The sequence below is a fragment of the Hipposideros armiger genome, unplaced genomic scaffold (assembly GCF_001890085.2).
Source record: "Hipposideros armiger isolate ML-2016 unplaced genomic scaffold, ASM189008v1 scaffold_350, whole genome shotgun sequence".
NCBI lineage: Eukaryota > Metazoa > Chordata > Mammalia > Chiroptera > Hipposideridae > Hipposideros > Hipposideros armiger.
Genome location: NW_017731700.1, coordinates 1493028 through 1514541, shown reverse-complemented (window position 1 = coordinate 1514541; position 21514 = coordinate 1493028). Strand labels below are relative to the sequence as shown.

The 21514-nt window shown below is 35.3% G+C and overlaps 1 protein-coding gene across 4 annotated transcripts in view; it reads right to left on the bottom strand.

The window, feature by feature from the left end:
- The window catches only part of TBC1D8B (TBC1 domain family member 8B), a 50411-nt gene that overhangs the window by 6185 nt on the left and 22712 nt on the right, over positions 1 to 21514 (bottom strand). For 3 of the 4 annotated variants that reach the window (XM_019661481.1, XM_019661484.1, XM_019661483.1), the window contains 14 exons: positions 20246 to 20453; positions 19425 to 19592; positions 16109 to 16258; positions 15411 to 15561; positions 13807 to 14021; positions 12291 to 12408; positions 10925 to 11210; positions 9991 to 10117; positions 9366 to 9464; positions 5445 to 5513; positions 5050 to 5290; positions 3742 to 3807; positions 1758 to 1841; positions 692 to 748 (listed from right to left, as the gene is read on the bottom strand). In XM_019661481.1, the coding sequence (XP_019517026.1) occupies positions 692 to 748; positions 1758 to 1841; positions 3742 to 3807; positions 5050 to 5290; positions 5445 to 5513; positions 9366 to 9464; positions 9991 to 10117; positions 10925 to 11210; positions 12291 to 12408; positions 13807 to 14021; positions 15411 to 15561; positions 16109 to 16258; positions 19425 to 19592; positions 20246 to 20453 (2039 nt within the window). The remainder of the gene's footprint in view (positions 1 to 691; positions 749 to 1757; positions 1842 to 3741; positions 3808 to 5049; positions 5291 to 5444; positions 5514 to 9365; positions 9465 to 9990; positions 10118 to 10924; positions 11211 to 12290; positions 12409 to 13806; positions 14022 to 15410; positions 15562 to 16108; positions 16259 to 19424; positions 19593 to 20245; positions 20454 to 21514) is intronic. The other variant, XM_019661482.1, reaches the window with a different exon arrangement.

The window sequence follows — 21514 nt, the reverse complement described above, 5'->3', positions numbered from 1 at the left end:
GCCGGCGTATAAGACGATTTTTTGGCCCTGAAAAATATGCCTCCAAGTGGGGGGTCGTCTTATACGCCAGGTACACTTCAGATAGACTGCCCATAGTGCTTGCCCCGTGCCATAGTGGCCTCCCGATGCCCGCCCACTTCATTCCACATACGGTTCAGGCATCAGCAGTGCTGCTGGGTGTATGCTCGGCTGTTATGCGATTTTGCTGTTATGCGATTTTACCACACTCGCAAAATCCCACACAGCCAACCATATAACAAACTCTGTATTTTGAGTGGAAATGTTAGGGGGTCGTCTTATACGCCGAGTCGTCTTATACGCCGGCAAATATGGTAAACCAAAATGTTTTCACATTTACTTCAGGGTGGTGTTAGGTGGAGGTATGAAAACTTCTATATTGTTTAAATTTATTTTACAAGGATTATCTATTACTTTAGTAATTAAAAGTAATTATCTTTAAAATAATAAAATTAAGCAATTATGGGTCATTTACTATTATATTTTCTATAACTTCGGGGACTTGAGTATCAAGAGAAGAAAGAATAATTTGTTAAACTAATACGAAGGAACTGAAAAAGCTTTCAGGACAAATCAATAGCCTTTCAAGGCAATCTGCTTTTCCTCTGTGTGTAGTTAACCCTATTTACAAAAAGAATAACTTCATAAACTAAATATTTCTAGATCATAGTACCTTTTTCAGGGCTGTTTTTTACTGATTCTGCTTCCTTCTCATTTTCAGGCTTGGAAACTAGAGGAAAAGAGGACAATTGCATTTTGTGAAATATTTAACAAATGCCTTTTGTAAGTAAAATAATGTTTCATATAAATACTTATAAGCACATTTCTTTTCTTCAATTCAGCAAACAAATTTTAGCTGATGTGACCTCCTATCATTAGAAGACAAAGTATTGAAAAACTTTTATAGTAAAAAGAACATCCATAGGAAAAAAGGATTTATTTCTGTGTGGTATTTTTTTCTTTGTGACTTTCCTCAAATTAAATTGTTTTACTTCCATTATTCGAGAAAAAAACATACTGGAAGTCGGAAGACTGTGCTAATAGTCCTGAATGGATTGTGGCAATAACTCATTGTGAAATCCTACACAAGCCATTACTCCTTCTTTGGCATCAGTGTCCTTATCTATATAATTAAGTGTTGACTAGATGATCTGTAAGGTCTCTTCAAACTTACTGTTCAAACACTAACATATAGTAACCATAAACATACATTAGTCAGGACTTATCTCTCTATAAGATATTCATATTCATGGAAAAGAAACCAAGGACACAAAAATAAGTTCATAACACTTCCAAATTATGTCTTCAGACAGAATCATCCCTGTCTCTTACACCTACAGTGATTTATAATAAGTATTCACTGTTTGAATAATAGCTATGACCTTCAGTTATCAAAGAGTCCATTGTCTTCATTGTATTTTTAACAAGGCATGAAAATGATGTGATACATTTTAGAAATTTCTGCAACATAAATAGGAACAAAATGCATTTTCTTTCTAATTCTCCAGTAAACAAAAAATTCCATACATCAAAACCCAAAATGCAGTTTAGTCAATCAAATACTTATGGAGTATTTACCATGCATTTAGCACTACGCTAAGTGCTCTGGTAACACAGAAGAAACATAAGGTATAATTAACCCAAATTTTACTAGAGATAGCTGGGTAAAGAATATTTAAGCTACGAAGATCTCTATGAGTGACTAATCAAAACAAATACATTTCTGAACAGATATTTACCATGGAGCTGACTGAGATAAAGTAAATCTTCCTCAGAAAGTTCATCTCCTTTTGTAGGGTCCTTAGATTTCACCTCAGTATAAGCTGAAAACAGATAATCCATATCACATTTACTAATAGGTCAAGTAAATCTGGGGGCAGAGCATTAAACAAAGGCTTTCTGTAAAAGAAAGACATGTGAAGAAATGTGGAAGTGGTACTACTCTACTGTACAGCAAATAACAAAAGTACTTGATCATTTTGAGTTCCATTGTTTCTCCTACTTGCTTTTTAGTAGTTTTCTGAGAGCCATTATGAGTTGAAATAAGAAAATCTGGCATTTGGAAATCTCTGAAAATGTGACCTCGGTTATTTAAAAACATCTTAAATAATAAGAAAAATATGAAGTTGAGTGCTCTAACAGATACATCGTATTTTTTTCTATGTTTGATCCTTCAACTGAAAGCATATTCATTCCATGACAACATTAGACTTTCTAATAGCAATTTGACTTGACAATGTAAAGGCTTTCATAATTAAATTACTAGGTTGTTTGTCTTTTGCTTTTTAGTGCTGTGTTTGTGATCGGTGTGTGTGAAGAGTTAAAGATGGCTTTTACATTTTTGGTCTGGTAAAGAATGGTTCCTGGCTATCCTGGGAAGACTCTGAAAAGAGAGCCCAGGTATGGCTTTACACAAAGCTGTTCGTTTTTGTGAATTGAATTTGTGAATCGCTTTATGTAAGATAAAAGGTGCTTTTGCAATGTTCCTTTAAAGTCCAAGACTGTTTTCCAAAGATATGGATCAGGCCTGGAAAAGGCAGCCTCTGAAGGTGAGTGGGAAACACTTCAGTAAACTGGAATGGTGAGGTAACACTGAGGCAGTATAGAATAAAAAGAAACCTGAGGGCTGGCCGAGTGGCTCAGTTGGTTAAGAGCTCGCTCAAGAGTTTGAGCTCTGAGCAACAGCAGTTCGAGTCCAGCCTGAGCTGAGCAGCCGCTGAGCTGCCAACAGGTAGCAGGATGGCTCAGCTAAAAAAAAAAAAGAAAAGAAACCTGAGCTTTGGAGTCAGTCAGACCTCAGTTTGAATCCCAGCTATGTAATTTATTAGCTGTGTGATCTTTGGCAAATAATTTAATCTTTCTGACACTTAGTTTTCTTATTGTCAAAACTGGAAGGATACCACCTTTTAGGGATATTGTGAGAATTAAATATAAGAATGCATGTGAAGTAGGGAGCATTTGAGATCTTGCTCCCTAGCATGTGTCATCAAGTTGGCTCAAATAAACTCATAACTATTTTTTTAAAAAAAAAGAATGCATGTGAAGTAAATGCCTTGACAGAGCTGGTGCTGAATAAATGATAGCTTTTATTTTGTTTCCTTTTCCAAATGTTCACTATCCCTGCTGCCTGATCTCATTTTTCTGAATAATTTGTAGTGTTTCACAAGTTTGGCACTTTGTGTAAAGTTAAATTCTACTCTCTAATGACAACAAAGACAATAAAAATTCAACATTATACCAATAAGCAAATGATAGGTAGTTCTTATATAAAACCATTTATCATTAAATTGATTGACCATTAACAGGAAGGAAAGCTGTGAACCCCTCTGCTACACAGACTGTCTTCAATAGATTTCACTGTACCTATACATCAGCAAAAGTACTGGTAGTACGATCCATGGGCCACAATAAAGGAATAACCTTATATCCTATTGGAGATTACGTTACTATGCTAAGTGAAATAAGTCAGACTGAGAAAGACAAATACCATATGATCTCACTTCTATGTGGAACCTAAAGAACAAAATAAACAAACAAAACAGAAACAAGAACAAACTGACGGTTGCCAGATGGGAGGAGGTTTGGGGGGTTGGGTGAAAAGGTGAAGGGATTAAGACCATAAAAGAAAATTATGTTATTTGTTAAAATGGAATTATATCTGTAATTATACTTCTTAAAATGGAATCAACTCCTGTACATCATTAAAGACTGTTAAACTCTTACCTGGAGGAATATGCAGCTTAAAAAGCAGCTTAAGCTTCTCAGTGAAACTTCCATTGTACATTATGTCTGTTAATAAAATTCAATAGCGAATAGTCACATATCCAAAGGACATTCAATCAGTTCCAACAACACAGATTAATTAAGGTGCAGATAGATATTAGCCAGGAATTATAATGCAGAAACCTTCTGTTACTTAAACTAACAGTTAAACAACCACCCAGTTAGCCAGATTCTGTCCTCTTAGTGTGTAAGCAAAATGCCCTTTATCAGAGGCATAAATGCTCTTCTGCTTATCTCCCTTTCCGCAACTGCAGATTTCTTTTGTCTTTTGAATGCGACCTTATGCCTCATTTGAGGAGAAAACTCCTCTTCAAGGGGCAGTCCCTGATAAGAAAGCATGATGGGGTGTCTGGAAAATAAAAAAAATGATAGAACTTGTGGCCCATCTACAAGCACAACATGTTTGTTGGATATTTCTCTTACCACTTTCCTAGGCTATGTGGTTGGATTTTTACTGGGGGAGAATGTCCTCCTGAAATATATCCATTTGCCTGAGTGTGGGAAAATTGGGACATTCTCTTTCTTCATGCTAATCATTAAAACATCCATATCTAACAGCTTGCTTTTCTGGAAGGGTAGGGGCAAAATGAGACCAATATACTTAGATTTAGCAACAAACAAATAAAAGGCCCAGTTGTTGCTGACCCTGGAGATATGTAACTCAGGCTGATAAAAATCTGACTATACCTGCAATAATAGGGAGTGCCAAGTATTTCTAGGGGTACCTTTATATTTTGCTTTAAAAAGGAAAATTAGGGCCGGCCAAGTGGCGCAATGGTTAAGATCTGGCTTGGGACGCCAGAGGGCCCCAGTTCGGATCCCACATATGAGGGCCAGTGACACTGTGTCCTCTACAGCTAAGATGCTGAGCAACAGCTCAACCTAGAGCTGGACTTCCGTGAGTCACTGGTGATGGCGTAGGCTGCAGCCCTTGCTGCAGTGGGCTGCCATAAGCTACTGTGAGAGGCTGGCATCCAGCGTGAGCGGCTGGCAGATGGCATGAGCTACCAAGAGTCTCCGTTAGCTGCCGTCCAGAGGCTGGCGACAGATCTGCCTTACCTGGGAAGAGCGCAATGATCACCATACCAACATGGGCCAGTGAAGCCATGTCCTCACAACTAGACTGAAGAACAAAAGGACAGCAGCTTGTCTTTTCCCCTTCCCCGATTCCCCAGTGCTGTTCCCCTCCCCCAATTCCCCAATAAAATCCTTGAAAAAATAAAGGAAAATTATTGGACACCATCCTACCAATTGCAGAGGAGAATTCTTTGAAGTTTATAAGGCAGTCAGAGTTTTCATCCAACAATCTGAATGTCCATAAAGCTAGTGAGTCTCTGTTTGCAGAATGAGCCCAGGGACTCAACAAGTGATACAATGCTCTGAATTGCTGGCAGTCAATCTGATACTGTTCCAAATATGGCAGACTGGGGTCATGGTGCTTTAAAGCTGGGTAACTCAAACTCCAATAATAAGAAAAAAACAGCTCTTTCTATTAAAAACAAACAAAAAAGGAGAGTCATTAAATCAGAAAAAATAATTTCATAACTTTCTTTTAAACATGTTTATTAAATTAATTAAAGATAAAATATTTAAGCATGATTGTGGTAAAAGTCTACTAAAAGAGTATTATTTTTTATTAGTACCTTAAAGAGGATATAAAGTTCATCCAATTCACGAAGGCTCAATTTCACATCTTGAGACACAACACGCAACTTTAAAAAGATTAAAAGCAATTTAGAATTTAACACTTCAGTATATAAATTCTCTTTGAATGCATTTAGAAATCTCCCTCTACTAGAATATTTTTCTTCTAACTGTAAAAAGTAACGAGAACAAAAGTAAATGAACCTATTTTGCCCTTTAAAAAGGTTGTACATAGACTACAGTTAAATTCTGTTACGTACTTTGACCTTCATCTTTTCATACCAGAAATCACTGCCAAAGGACAGCCACTTAATGTCTATAAATGTAAGCAACAGTATTCTAAGTCTCATTTCACATATTCCTCACTTGCCACATAAGCAATTTGTCAGTTCATCACGTGGGGTTGTCATTAAACACTTCAAAGGCACTGGGAGATGTACATTCCCTCTCTGGGCCAAAAAAAACACCATAATCCAAGAAGTAACAACCTTAGAAAATATGTAATTTTATCATACTCCACGAAGAATAAGTATAATGGTACAATGATTTTGGTATTTAAGAAATTTAAAAGTGAGAGTAAAAAGACTAAAATTAATGAATGGGGAAATTAAAAAAACAGTAGACTCAAGAATTGGTTAATTGAAAAAAAGCAAAATAGACAAATATCTGGCAAGTGGGATGAAAGTACAAATAAATATCTTTGAGAAGGAAAACGATAATATAAACATAGATACAGGGATTATTAAAAGTGTTCAGCACATAGAAGGTATAAAATATTAGTTGAATAAATTCCATAATATTTATATAAAATGAATAATTCTGTAGGAAAATATAAATGATCAAATTAACTCATGAATAGGAAGCTCTGAATAGATAGAACTAAAAAGGTAACTAAAGATCTGCCTCCCATCAAAAGGTAGTAGATCCAGATGGTTTTACAGGCTCATTTCATTAAACTTTCAGGTAACAGATAATTCCTATATGATCAAACCTATTCCAGAATATAGAAAAATGTGACTTATTCCAAAATTCATTCTATGATGAGAGCACAACTCTTAGATGAAAACTAAAGCTAGCACACACACACAAAGAGAAAAGTGTATGCCAATGTCACTTTAACAGAAATGTAAAGAACCTAGCTAAAGTATTTACCAAAATTATCAACAACATGACCAAATAGGATTCATTCAAGATCCAACAGAAGTCTAATATTAGGAGTTATTTAATATAATTTACTCCATTACTAAAGCAGAAAAATATATAATCTCAAGATATGGAAAAGTCATTTGCTCAAAGTTAACAGTCAATATTAATTTTAAAGTAATGTCCAAAATCCTTTAATTTAGAAACTGAATGATATTCCTTAATATGACAAAGGACATTTTAAAAAAATCAACAGCAACCAACCATCACACTTAATAATAAAATACTGGAGGCATTCCTATTAAATTCAGGAATAAGACAAGGAAGTCTACTCCCACTGCTATTATTTAATTATCTTCTGAAGATGCTACCCAATACAGTAACACACACACACACACACACACACAAACAAAAACCTAAAAAAAAGTATAAATATTAGGAAGGGTCAAAACTCTTTAGACTAGACATGATATACTTGTCTATTCAGAAAGTTTGAGAAATTAAACCAAAAAATATTAGAACTAATGAGAGTTAGTAACATAGTCACTTAATAAACAACATATGCAAATCCACAGCTTTTACATACACAGCGATAAACACATTAGAAAATGTAAAGGAAAAAACATCTCATTCATATTAGCAACAAAACCATCAAATGCATAGAAGTAGATAAACCCAATGAGAAATGTATAAGACCCGTATGATGAAAACTATAAATGCTTACTAAAGAACCTTGAAAAAGACATCATTAAAATGGATATTAAAAAATTTTGAAAAGCCTTACCAGATTTCAAAACGGACTATAAAGCCATAGTAGTTAAAACAGTGTGGTGCTGTTGCAGGAAAAAAAGAGACTCCAGGAATAAACCCATGTATGTATATAAGTACTTAGCATATGAAAAAGGCAGAGTACAGTACAGTAGAAATGGACTACTCAATAAATGGTATTTAAACAATGGGTTGCTTCAGTTGGAAAAAAATACCATTAGAGTCTTATCTCACACTATAAACAAAATACATACTTTACGTGTATTAAAGATCTAAATGTTTTTTTTTAAATCTAAGCAATACCAGTACTATAAGCCAATATGACAAAGTCTGTTTACAAATTATACAATTTTAAATAGGAAAGTCCACTTGCTAAGTTTGACATGAAACCAACATAACACATGAAAAATAAAAGACTGAACTACGTAAAAATTTGAAACTTATATACTCTGAAACATACCCTAAAGAAAATTAAAAAACAAACAAACCAAGATTGAAGGGAAATATTAGCCACAAATATAACTGACAAATAATTGATACCACTAATATATAAAGAGTTCCTACAAATCAATAAGAAAAGGACAAACAACCTCACAGGAAAATGGGCAAAGCCTATAAATAGGAAATTAAGAAATTAAAAAGGCTAATAAACATGTGATCAGTGAAATAAAAAGTACAATTTTATTTTTTAATCTATCAAATTGGTGCAAATTAAAGATTTTTAATATCTGATGCTAGTGGGAGCGTGGGAAAGGGGGAATTCTTATGCACTGTTGGTAGGGTTATAATTTGGTACATATTTTTTGGAGGACAATTTGGCAGGTCCTGTCATTTTATTTTATTTATTTAATTCTTTTCAAGATTTTACTGCGGAATTGGGGGAGGGGAATAGTGTTGGGGAATCAGGGAAGGGGACCAGACAAGTTGCTGTCCTTTTTTTGCTCCCCAGTCTAGCTGTGGAGGACGTCACTTCACCGGCCCATGTTGGTATTATCATTGCGCTCTTCCCGGGTGAGGCAGTCGCTCACTGGCATTGGACGGCCACTCACGGCGGCTCTTGGCAGCTCACGCTGGCTGCCGGCCACTCACGGTAGCTCATGGCAGCCCACTGCCACAGGGGCTGCAGCCTCCGCCATTGCCGGCGACTCGTGGCAGCCCAGCTCCAGGTTGAGCTGTTGTTTACCATCTTATCTGTAGAGGGTGCAGCATCACTGTGGGATCTGAACCAGGGCCCTGCTGCTCAGAGCTAGCCTCTCAAGCCAACTCTTAACCAACGTGTCACTTGGCCAGCCTCCCAGGACCTGTCATTTTAAAATGGGTAAACTCTTTGACCCAGCTTCCACTTTCATGAATCTACCTTACAGAAATATTCCTACAAATGTGTAAGAATAGATATGCAAGGATTTTTAGATAAGGTATTGTAAGAGCAAAAAATAACCCTTACTAAATATATATCCACAGGAATAGTTAAATAAAGTACATCATATCCATACTATGGTATAATATTCAGTACATTAAAGAAAGTGAGGTAGATCTGTATGTACTGATATACAATGACCATATATTTTTTGACTGAAAAAAAGTAAGCTGCAGAAAAAGTTGAGAACCATATGACTTCACTCATATGTGGGATATAAAACTGAAAGCAACAAAGAAACAAGACAAACAAACAAACAAACAAAAACTCATAGACACAGAAAACAGTTTAGTGGTTACCAGCGGGTGGGGGGAGGAACGTGGTAGAAGAGAGAAAAGGGGGTTAAATATATGGTGACGGAAAGAGAACTGACTCTCGGTGGTGAACACAGTGTGATATATAGACGATGTATTATAGAACTGTACGCCTAAAACATATGTAACTTTACTAACAATTGTAACCCCAATGAACTTTAATTAAAAAAAAAAGTTTAGTTATTTTCATTTTCTTTACATAGAATGATAATTTTTTAAGGGAAGTTGGAAAAAAAATGTTACTTCAGTTGGGTTTCCCCCATTGAGTGAATACTCACCACATTCTGCTTTGTTGTTTCCTCTAAGGTCTGTATCACATACAACCTATTTCGACAGCGCATGCTGTATATATCTTCACAACAAATATTGCCATATTTCTGTAAGAAATATGATTTCAGTGGATACACATTCATAAACATTCACTTCTCTTACAATTGAATTTCATCAGACTCAATTCTCAGAGGCCTTGGTTCTATTTTTAGCTATTTTCCTAACTTGTTCAGTGGTCATGCAAATTTTCACCTCCCACATTTCAGTTTTTCCATATATTCACTGGAGAGAATTCCATTTACTATGTGTCTAGGCTAAGTACAATAACATTGGTAAAATTCTTAGTGTCTAAGGAGAGAATAATTTTCACCTTTTTATATAGTGTTATAAAAGTGGTCATTATTTGTGAAAGTAAGTGAATACAGTTTCATTTAATGAAAAGCAAATGGAAGCAAAGGAGGCTATATAACCTAGGAACAGTTCACAGAACTTCTTTTTAAAGTGAAGTTGTATTTTAAATTATATCTTTACTTGTATTATATATTACTCTTAATATACCACTAGAGATATAACTATAGTATTGATCATTTTAAACATGCTATGTAATTATATTTAAGGTATTAAAAATCTTACCTCATTTGACTCTCTAATCAAATCTGTAATATCCACTCTAATACGACTTTTTTCATCATTCACATTTGAACCCTGCTGAACACTTGAAGGCAATGGGCTATCCTTATTAGTGACACTGTCAAAGAACCTGTTCAAAAGTAATAGTAATACAAGAATTAGTGGAAGTAAAATGCAGAGAAAATGACAGCTAATTTCTCCGTAGTTAGAGGTTAATTTCAACTAAGAGGACAAAGGACGGTCTTATGAAGAAGTGGGATTTGAAAATGATTTGGAATTAGAAACACATAGGAGTGGAGAATGGGATGGTGAAGAAATTATTTCAGATGCAGGGAGGGAAGTACGGTGAAAAAATAGATTCAGTTCAAGGCACATAGCACATAGACTAGTAAGGATGCAATATAGGGTATGCAGAGGCATGTAATGAGAAACAAGATTAGGTACACTGAGGCCTTAACACAGTGAGTTCTAAATACTAAAGTATTTATATTTTATTCTGTACATAATGGGATTCGATGTACCATTATAACATTTACCCAATCAAATATTCAAAAATAAAGCTCAGCTAACCTGATTGAAACCACTTGGAACCCAGAACAATTTCCCCCACTGGATATTAAACATTATCAACTACCCTTCCCTCTTCAAATTACTTTTACACAGAGACACTTTATAGCTCAAACTGGGATTATGAAAGTTCCAGCATAATGGATCAACGATATTAGTGGTTTACTTCAAAGTCATTCACTTTTGTTATATTCTATTTGAAAACATAGGAGTGCCTAAGGCCTAGCGTTTTCATTCAACTAGCTTTGTGACCTCAGGCAAATTGTTTCAAGTTTCTAGGGCTCAGTTTCCTCATCTGTAAAATAAGGGGATTGAACAACATAATCTCTAAGGGGCTCTTCAGATTTAAATGTCATGATTCCTACAGTACCTGTTTAAAGCTGTCACAGCTTCAGCATCATCTTTACATGCCATCAATTTGTCTAAATTATAGTCAAGTATTGCCAATCCCAGTTGTAAAATGGCCTTTATTCCATCATGGAAAAAACAGTCCACCACATTCACTGCACTTTCAATAGGTAGCACGCTAATAAAAAGTGTGAGGAACCATGAGAGAGAAACTGAGGAAAAGAATGTCATATCAGTCATGTGTTCTGTCAGCTGGGGAAGGTGATCCCTGATAAGTTCTTCAAAGACAGCCTGATCCACCAGGGCACCTGGAGAACATAAAAAGAAGTTTGAAAATGAACACCTTTCAAAAGGACTTGTTTCCGATATTTCCCATTTCTATCAGTATGCTGATATATCTCCTTTCTCTTCCTTAAATTATGTGTCTCTTCAGTGCCTTTTCTATTTTTCACATATCTCTTTATCTGCTAACAGAGTGGCTTGTGTGAAGAAACACTTGAGAAACCCAATTCAAATTCATGTGAACAATTATTTATTGAATTGTTATTATGTGTAGAAACCTGCAGGTGCTATCAGAGATATACCAATTAATGAAATGGTTTCATTTTCAGAAAGCTTTAATATCTAGTACAACGTAAGATAAATACACAAATAACTATAATGAAAGGCAATACAATCAATGACCTAGCCATGATACTGAAGGCTTATGTGGGTATAAAAGAGACCATCTATGGTTTTTTTTTTTAAGCTGAGCCATCCTGCTACCTGTTGGCAGCTCAGCGGCTGCTCAGCTCGGGCTGGACTCGAACCGCTGTTGCTCAGAGCTCAAACTCTTGAGCGAGCTCTTAACCAACTGAGCCACTCGGCCGGCCCTAGACCACCTATGGTTTTAAGGTAGGTGATCACAGATCTATAAATATTTGATGACTGAAGAAAATATTACAACTAAGAAACCAAGAACTTCATCCCTCTTTCAAATCTTGAAAATATCTGTACAATTCATATAAATGTGAAGATTTTAAGCTGATTAAAATCTATCTGTCATCTATTAAAAAATTTCCAGTAGTTCTTCAGATCACCACTGTTTTAACAATATGGAGACAGTAAACTTAAAATTTCTATTTTATTAAGAAACAGGCCAGGTACTTTAGTTTTTAAAAAAGTAACATATTAATTTTCCCAATCATTATTCAGTACAAAAAGCTCTTCTCTTGAGCATGTCAGTGAATGTGACACTTTGATATTGCTTGCATTTTGTATATTTTAAAACCTAATTGATCAGGTCTTCCATTTGATAGGTAACTGCATAGGCAACAAGCATATAAATTGTTTGGAAAAGAAGTACATTTGTATATGTTTATGAGGGTTTTTTTGTTTTTTGTTTTTACCAATTATTCGACGATTAAAATAATCAGGCAACATTCGTTCACACACAGCAACCAAAAGCCAAAAAGCTTCTTCCTCTTTTGCATACAGAAGCAACACTGAAGTCAAAATGTTCATTGCCTAAAATTCAGAAAAATAAAAAGTAAATATCGCCATTTATATTTGCATTCACTTAAACTGCGTTTTAAAAAAACTGTCCTGTATCGATAACTTTCAATGAATAAATAGGACTGATATGTACAACTTATTGGTGCCCCACCCATTATAAATGAATCTGTGGCAGAGAGTGCTAGCTATTCACCACAATCCATCTCCCCTTCTTCCACAGTATCTGCACATACGTGTGCTCAACCACACAACATTTTGCAGACTTCTGTGTGAATAGGTGTGGCCATGAAACCAAGATCCTCCAATAATATGTAGGTGAAAAGATGTGTGCACCTTCCAGGCCTACCTGATCAAATCTTCCCAAATTGTTTCTCCATGCTCTCTCCTCCTCCCTCTAAGTAGTAACGGTGAAAGAGCACCTTGGAAGCCATCTTTTGAAGATGACAGAGCCTGCTGTTAGCCTAAGTCCCTGAATAATCTCACGGAGGAGAGCTGCCTACTTACTTAAATACTTGCTCTCCTCTGTTTATTCCTTTAAGTAAACTTTTATGTTTTGAGCTATTACGTGTTTGAGATTATTTGTTAGCAGTCCACCATACCCTAATTAATATAGGATTTTTTTCAATGATTCTGCTACTGCCCACAAGATAAAATTCAAACTACCGACCTATCCCTATCTATATACCTCATTGATTTTTTTCTCCAACTACTTCACTTCATTCCCCATACACTTCTACTAAACAGACATGGTCCTATGTATTGGGTTGTCAGAAAAGTCATGACGTGTTTTTTTTATTTTTCTTTGCAAACATGCATCATGACTTTTCCGACAACCCAATACATTCCACATCAACCTCTACCTGTGTTTAGTTACATTCATCTCTTCACCTGGAATGTTCTTTCATTCCATTTCCATACATACAAAATTCACCAATTTCCAAGACCTACAAATAAATGCTCTCTCTTTCACGAAGTGTTCTCTGATTCCTCCAGGTGAAAATAATTTATCCCTATTAGAAATCCTGATGGGACTTTACATTTCTCTAATAATCTGCCTCATTTGTTTTTCATTTGCCAATGAATATGCTTTAATACCTACCAGTCTATATATTTTTAAAGGGAAGACCCTTATCTGATTCATCTTTATACAGTCTTCAGCACCTACCACAATATCTTTTACAAAGCAGGAATTCAATAAACATTTGCTAAATATAAAAGAAAAATGAATTAATGAAACATTAGTTCTGCTAAGTATTTCCATTACCATTCTACTTAGGTTAAAAATATCCATTATCAATCACCGCCCACCCTCTGTCCTTATTATCACAATTTTTAAGCTAGTAGAGCTGGATTTGATGTGATTGTATCACTTGGAATAAGGACACAGTTGGACTCATAACGAAGTCATACCTGGCAGTATCCAATTTTGGGATTCCTGTATGCATAAGCAGTGAGTACCCGCCTCAGGGCAGATATGCCAGTGTCACTCTGAAAGGCTGGGTGCTCAGGCAGGGAGCGACGCAAATCACGTTCAATTTCTTCAGTAGCCAAGTTACAGGCCCCTAAGGACTGCTCAACCACGTCAGCATAATAGCCGGGATTAGCAGCCATGTCATTAACAGCTCCTGTCAAGATGATTGCATTGACATACAAAAGAAGAGGAATATAATAAAGATATTACTTGTGTATATACAGGAAGAATTGGAATACCTTTAAATTTAGCTTTATGCTTAAGTGGTATGTGACCACAAACAAAAGAAAAAACGTCACAGTAGAATCTAACATGAGGACCCCAATTTCATCCAAAAGAATAACATTTTCATGAACTGTTTTCCCCCCTTAACTTTCCTTTGACACTAGAGATAGAGATCTGACCCCCAATAATTAGTTATGTCTGCTCAGACAGTGGATGTATGCATATACGAGGTCTGACAATTAAGTTCGAGAACTCATCCTAGAAAAAGTACTACATACCTCATTGCTGAATATCACTATGGTCACTTTTGAAGTACTCCCCTTGGGAAGCTATGCACCAATACCAGCATCTAATCCACCCTTCAAAGCAATTTTGGAATTCTTTTTCTGGAATGGCCATCAGAGCTGTTGTAGTATTACCCTTGATGTCCTGAATGTCATCAAAATGTCTTCAAGATTTCCTTTATCTTCCGGTAAAGAAAGAACTAATTGGGGGCCAGATCAGGTGAGTACGGAGGGTGTTCCAATACAGTTATTTGTTTACTGGCTAAAAACTCCCTCACAGACAGTGCCGTGTGAGCTGGTGCATTGTCATGATGCAAGAGCTCCTTTGAGACCATTTTTGCACACACCTTTCTCATGTCAAGATTTTCCGTTAAGATTTTCCTAACTGTTTCTCTATCGATGTTTACTTGGTCTGTTATGCTTCTCACACTCAGCTGGCGACTTTGTCCCACAATTCGACAATTTTTGCAATGTTTTCATCAGTTCTGCTAGTTACTGGCCGCCCTAACCTCTCTTTATTAGTGATGTATTCTCTCCCCTCAGAAAAACGTTTAATCCATTTGCACACTGCCATTTTCTTCATGGCATTATCCTCATAAACTTGGACTAACATGGCCCTTATTTCACTTCCACTCTTGCCAAAGTTTAACAAGAAGTTTAATGTTTGTTCATTTCTCTACTTCAAGCTCAGACAGTCTCACGATGGCACACAAAAACATGCAACAACAATAATGAATGCCACTCAGCAAGACACCGCCACACGTCATCACGCACACAGCTGTGACGCATTGATATACCAAGGTTATGAAACCTTGCTGAGCTCTTTGGACAGTGCTGCCAGTGTAAGTGCACAGTGACAAGTTCGCTAGCTTAATTGTCAGGCCTCGTATAGGTAAATACACATAACTAATGTACTCTCTCTGATTGGTCTGGATTTATGATGAATAAGAATAATTATTTTTATTTAGCTTGGTACATAACTCCTAGAAGGGGCACAATTAATGTCTGTTAAATAAAGTGAATAAATATAATACCCGAAAAAAGCATCCAGAGCTCTCCTCTTAAGGACTCTGGAATCCCTCTTATAACCAGATCTTGAGTCTTTTTGGTCCGAAACATGCTAACACCATGCCCACATTCTGCAAATAGGATGTTCCATGACTGTTCCTTCATCTTTTCTTTCAACTATAACAACAACAACAAAAATCAAAGCAACTAAACATAATGAGAAATTAACTTCTTTCAAATATCTTGATAACTGTCTTCACCATGACACAATACCTATGGAATAGAAAAGAAGGTCAAAAGCAGTATTCACAAAGGGGCCAAACACTGGACCACTGTCATCACAACAATCTTTTCAATCCATGTGAACATAACAGCTTTAATTTACTATTTTAATTCTTAGCTAAACTCATATAAAAATGGAATAAGCATTACACTTAGAAGGTAAAGCTTTGAACCATCATTCTCCCCAAATCACCTCGATTAGGATTATTAGAAATCGATGCAAATAAAACCCAATAGTCAACTTTCATCTTCTATCTTAATTCATGATAATAATCCTTTTGTGTAATGGAACCAAACACAATACACAGTTTTTCCAGCAGGTAAACCTTTTCAAGCCCCAAAAGAAGAGTGTTTAGAAGTGGCACCTTCTAGCCACTTGCTCTAAGATTTTTATTTTTGTCAACTGTTTTAGTCCATAGATTTAAATATTTTGTTTCCTTACCATTTTAGAATTAAGAGTCTCCAAATTCTGAGGGTGAAATACCGTCATTAAGGCTTCGGTGTTCACAGTTTTCCTGCATTCTCTCTGACATGTCAAAGATCGTACCTCAATATTATCAGATGGGTCTGTAGAATCAGAACTAATAGGGACCTGAAAAAAAAAGAATGTAATTGTCTGAAATGTATGCTTAAAAGTTTTTGCAAGAAAAGGTGCTAATGTTTTATCTGTTATTTATAAACCACAATTAAAAGCAATATCTCAGGGAGACATTGTTTTTCTATTAAAATTAGAGATGTCAACAAATCAATGTCTGGAACGGGAAACTCAGGACCTCAGTGAACCCATTCCCCTACAAAAGCAACAAAATACTGGCAAAACATTAAAAAAAACATTCAGAACATGGGAACTTAACCAAAGGCACAGAACAAACTGAAAAGCATCAATTCAAGTAAAACTAATGAACCTCAAAAAGAACACCCGAGTCTGTGAAGTTTTAACTTGAGGCTATTCCTATGTCACCCTCCCAAGCTCAGGAGTGTGGTAGTGATGAAAGCCAGCATTATCACAGCAAAGAATCCTTTGGAGCTTCATTAAAAGTTCCAACCCCTGGACACAGTCAATATTTTGACCACACTAGCAGCACCCTGGAAAATCTCCATTCCCAGGAGGTTGTTATCATTTGATTTGATTCAGAGTTCAGCTCTGTGAAAGAGAGGCCCCTTTCTCACAGCAGTAGAGCAAACCAGAGCAATCTGCTGATAACATCACAGCTGTCTAAGGCTATTTCATTATGGGACAAACAAGACCCTGGCTGAAATTGAAAATGAAGACCTGGTGAATCAGATGACCATAGGGAACTTTGAAAGGTGCCAACATATTCTGGGGGATCTAACTGTATGTATGTATGTACAGGGCTCTGAACCTGCCCAGGAAAAAAATGGGACAGAAGAATGTATCAGTCACTCAACTCTGGCCGACGTTGGAAGTAAGAAATGAAAGCTAAGGCTGATGTATAAACTACTGGAAGTTTGAGGTATGCCTTTGCACAAAGATCCCCTTGGCAAAGGTGGAAAACCTCATGGTTCAAGACATTTAAGGAAGTCTTCTGAGCCATCATTGGCTGACCACTAATTTATATTGACTTAGTGGGTGATCTAAGTTAAGCCAGGCTTAAAAATAAAAACACGAAGTATAAACAAAAAAGCAACAACAAAAATGTCCCTGAGGGGGTGTAGTTCTTGGATTTTGTAAACTAAGAATGTAAAGAAGGTGTTAAAGAACTAAAGGAAACTACATTCAAAAACAAACAAACAATACAAACAAACAAAAAACCAAGATCTAGTTAAAAATAGGCAAAGATCTAATTAGAGACCTCATCAAAAAAGACATAAAGATGACATAATCATATAAATAATCATATGAAAAAATGCTCAAAATCATATGTCCTTAGGGGATTGCAAATTAAAACAACAACGAGCTACCACTGCACATCTATTAAAATGTCTCAAGAAACACTGACTACACCAAGTGCTCCTGAGGATGCGGAACAACAGGAACTCTCTCTCTCATTCATTGCTGGTGGGAATGCAAAACGGTATGGCCACTTTGGAAGGCTGTTTGGCAGTTTCTTACAAAGCTAAGTATGGTCCTACCATACGTTCATCAATTGTGCTCCTAGGTATGTACTCAAATGAGTTAAAAAGTTATGTCTACATAAAAACCTGCACAGGAATGTTTATAGCAGCTTTACTCATATTTGCCAAAACTTGGAAGCAACCAAGGCATCCTTCAGTAGGTGAATGGATAAACATTGTGGTATATCAAGAACATGAAATAATTTTCAGCAAAAAAAAAGAAATGAACTATCAACAAAACTAAGAGTTTTTTATTGAAAAGATAAACAAAATTGACAAAACTTTGGCTAAATTTACCAAGAAAAAAGACACAGGGCTCCAACAAATAAAATTAGAAACAAAAGAGGAGACATTACAGCTGATACCACAGACATACAAAGATCCTAAGAGACTACCATGGTGTCATTTGTACTACAAAAGAGTGTAATTTTGATGTAGTCCAATTTGCCTATTTTTTTTTCTTTTCTCATGTGTTTTTGGTGTCATAGCTAAGAAAAAAATTGCCTAAGTCAAGGTCATGAAGATTTATTCCTGTTTTCTCTAAGCATTTTATAGTTTCAGCTCTGACATTTACTTAGGTGTTTGATCCATTTTGAGTTCATTTTTGTAAATGGCCCAACTTCTAGAGAAATTAGCAAGACAGATCAAATTTTACTTCTGTCCTCATATCAAACTAGGGAATATCCTGGGTACATACATGAAGAGAAGGAAGATTAGAAAGTTGGGGCAATAAAACTCTTGATGGCCAACATGAAGGTTCTGTGTCTGGAACTGAGATATACATACATACATACATACATACATACATACATACATATTATATTACATGTTTTCATTGTGAGTTTCTATTATCAAAGGGAATGTTAGTGTTACCAATGCTGCATTATAATTGACTTAAGCATAATCTATAATTGACTGAGCATAATCTTTTCAGTCTCTGGAGCGGTAAAAGCCTCTATAATCCAATTCAAATAAAATAATATAACTAGTAAAGCCAATGTTGATTTTTCTTTGAATTTTTAATTACAATATAAATACTTATACGTTTTATCAATCTACTAAAAACATGAGGTTCCTAGGCACTGAAAATATTAATTTGACACTATCTACATTTCCATGAAAAACACTGTAAACATCAAAATCAGGCTCTTAACCACCCTTTGCCAAAAATATTTGTTTCCTCTAATATTTTACTAGTAAACAGATATGCCACTATTTTGTTTTGGGCTAGATTATATAAATAAGGCTGACCCACTTGATATAATATAAAATATATTCAGACTGGTTTAAAATTGCTGTCTCTCTACAGCAGAAAGAGGAGAGACTTCTTTTCCTAGACCTTGTTGAATTCTGAAATATAGTTTGAGTTGTTAAAAAGACATGCTGAAAGTACATCAAGAAAGTACAAGATGTACATACTTGATAAACAACAAATATAGTCAAGAAAGATCAAATAATAATAGTTTTGTAATAAAGTATGAGTTCCTAAACAAGGATAAAGTCCTTAATTTTCACTTCTGCTTTATGATGTGACTGAGAGAATATAATTTCTTTGGTTTTAGTCTTTTAAAAAATTAAACCTAAGTATGAATAGGAAAGTTACTATGAATTCTATTTGAAGTAAGGGACCACAAAAAACACAAACCTTTTTTTTCCAAATGATCTGGTTGCTATATAATTACCTCTGTGCTAATATCATGATATTGAGTTGAAGCTGCCCCGCACTTGAGCCTGAGTTTTGCCACCAGTTGTTCAAAGTCTTTAACTTCACTAAAGCGAAAAGCGGTTTTTCCTTTGATGCTAATGATGACAGATTTGCTGGAATCGTTTGTCTTATCTATAGCTAAGACCTGGGGGGTAAAACATAGTATAAATGAATCACATTTTCCCTTGTTGCTGATACCTTCGGGCAAAATGTGTTTAGCTTACTCTTTTGTGGATAAAAGTTTAGGTCCGTGGTATGGCTAATTAAGAAACAGACTTTGGGTACTAGTTGTACCACTGATACCAGTAAACTCAGTGAGTGTTATTTCACCTCTTAAGGAAAAGGTGTAACTAACATGTTGCCTTTAAAAATGACAAAACAAATGTAAAAATTCAGTGCTGTATTGCCAATAGCTTATTTCTGACTTACACAAAAGCTATCAATTCTATTCTTTTTGACTGTGCATATCAAATATTCATGTCATAAGTGTCTGAGTTATCATGTTCCATTTTGTGTCATCCTAACAAACCCTCATGTTGTTTCTAAATTTTTCATTTTTTTCTAGTTTCACTTTCAACAAAAGCTATTAAGGCTCTTATCCTAATAGTCTTATATTGAAGAATGGTACTCTTATTCTGAAGAATAATGCTGAATTTTAAATAATGATTATTTAAAAATTACTAAAAGGATGTTATATAGTGAGTCTTTAATAACGTACAGAATTAAAGGACATTTTACTCTGTGAATGATAACATTTTTAAACAAAAAAACCCCGATATGTAAACAACTTTACATTACCTCTCGAAATGGAATGATTACACTACATAGACTGCCATCCTGGCTGGCAAAGCAGATATAGTTTTCAGAAATGCACATTTTGCCATGAGCATTGAAGTGGCTGAATGGTACCCATAAGAAACATTCATGTACTTCTTTCAAAGTTTCTTCTTTGGGCAGCCTAAAAAAAGCATTAAACTGTTCACTGTGGGCTCGATCTTCCAGACCTCTGCAGGAAAGAAAAAAAGGCGGGGGCAGCTTAAATAATGAATTTTAAGTGTACATATGCCTATGTTGATTAATCTAAATGCACTGTAAAGCAGAAAGATTAAACACTACATGCTATATTCTTCAACAAATTATGAAATGGAAGAAACACACTGGTTCCTAAAAAATTCATTTTGTTTATTCTCTTTTCCAATTTTATATTATTAGTGGATTACAATGCACAAAAGTTAGAGATGACGTAGGTCTTCAAACCATCTGTTAAGGGCTGATTTGCTGTAAGATTATATGATTATTATATAGTCATGTGCTAAAATCAATCTTGGCAGACAATAATTGTTATATCTGGTTATCAGAAAATCAAGACAGTTAACCAGTTCAAACAAAATAAAATGAAAATGTATGGCATCAAAATGTAGACAGGAAAAGCAGTGCATAAAAGATAATATTAAAACTAAGAGAAGCAAAAATTTAAATGAATGTTTTAAAAAATCCAAAGTAGAGGCAAGATAAAACAACACTGCTTGAACAGCACTGGGCACAGGATAGGTGTCAGTAAACACAGATGACTTGTTCAGTGATATATATAAATATATAAATAAAAAATAATTGCTTAAAATAGTACAATTTTTCTAGAGGCACTAAACACTTGAGCTAAGCAGCAATGCCATCTGGGGTATTAAGTAAATTATGCAAATTCTAACTCAAAGCCAACAAAGTTAAAACTAAATTTATCCTTCCAGCATATACTATTTGAATAGGAGGCACTTCATTATGTCTTTCAAAATAATTCTGATAGATATGAAGAGAAAACCATATTAATTTTTACCCCACTTAAAGAGTAATTTGGTGGGCTATTTCACTATTATTTAAAAGAGTATGTCTATTTCTACCAATAAAAAGATGTTCATGATACATTATTTTAAGTGGAAAAAAAGCAAATTGTAGAACATATGTTTAACCTAATTCATGTTTTTTTGCAAATATTTTTTAATTCATGCAATAAAAACTTGGAAGGATATACACTGAACATAACTACTGTCATTATATTTCTGTGTTAAGTTA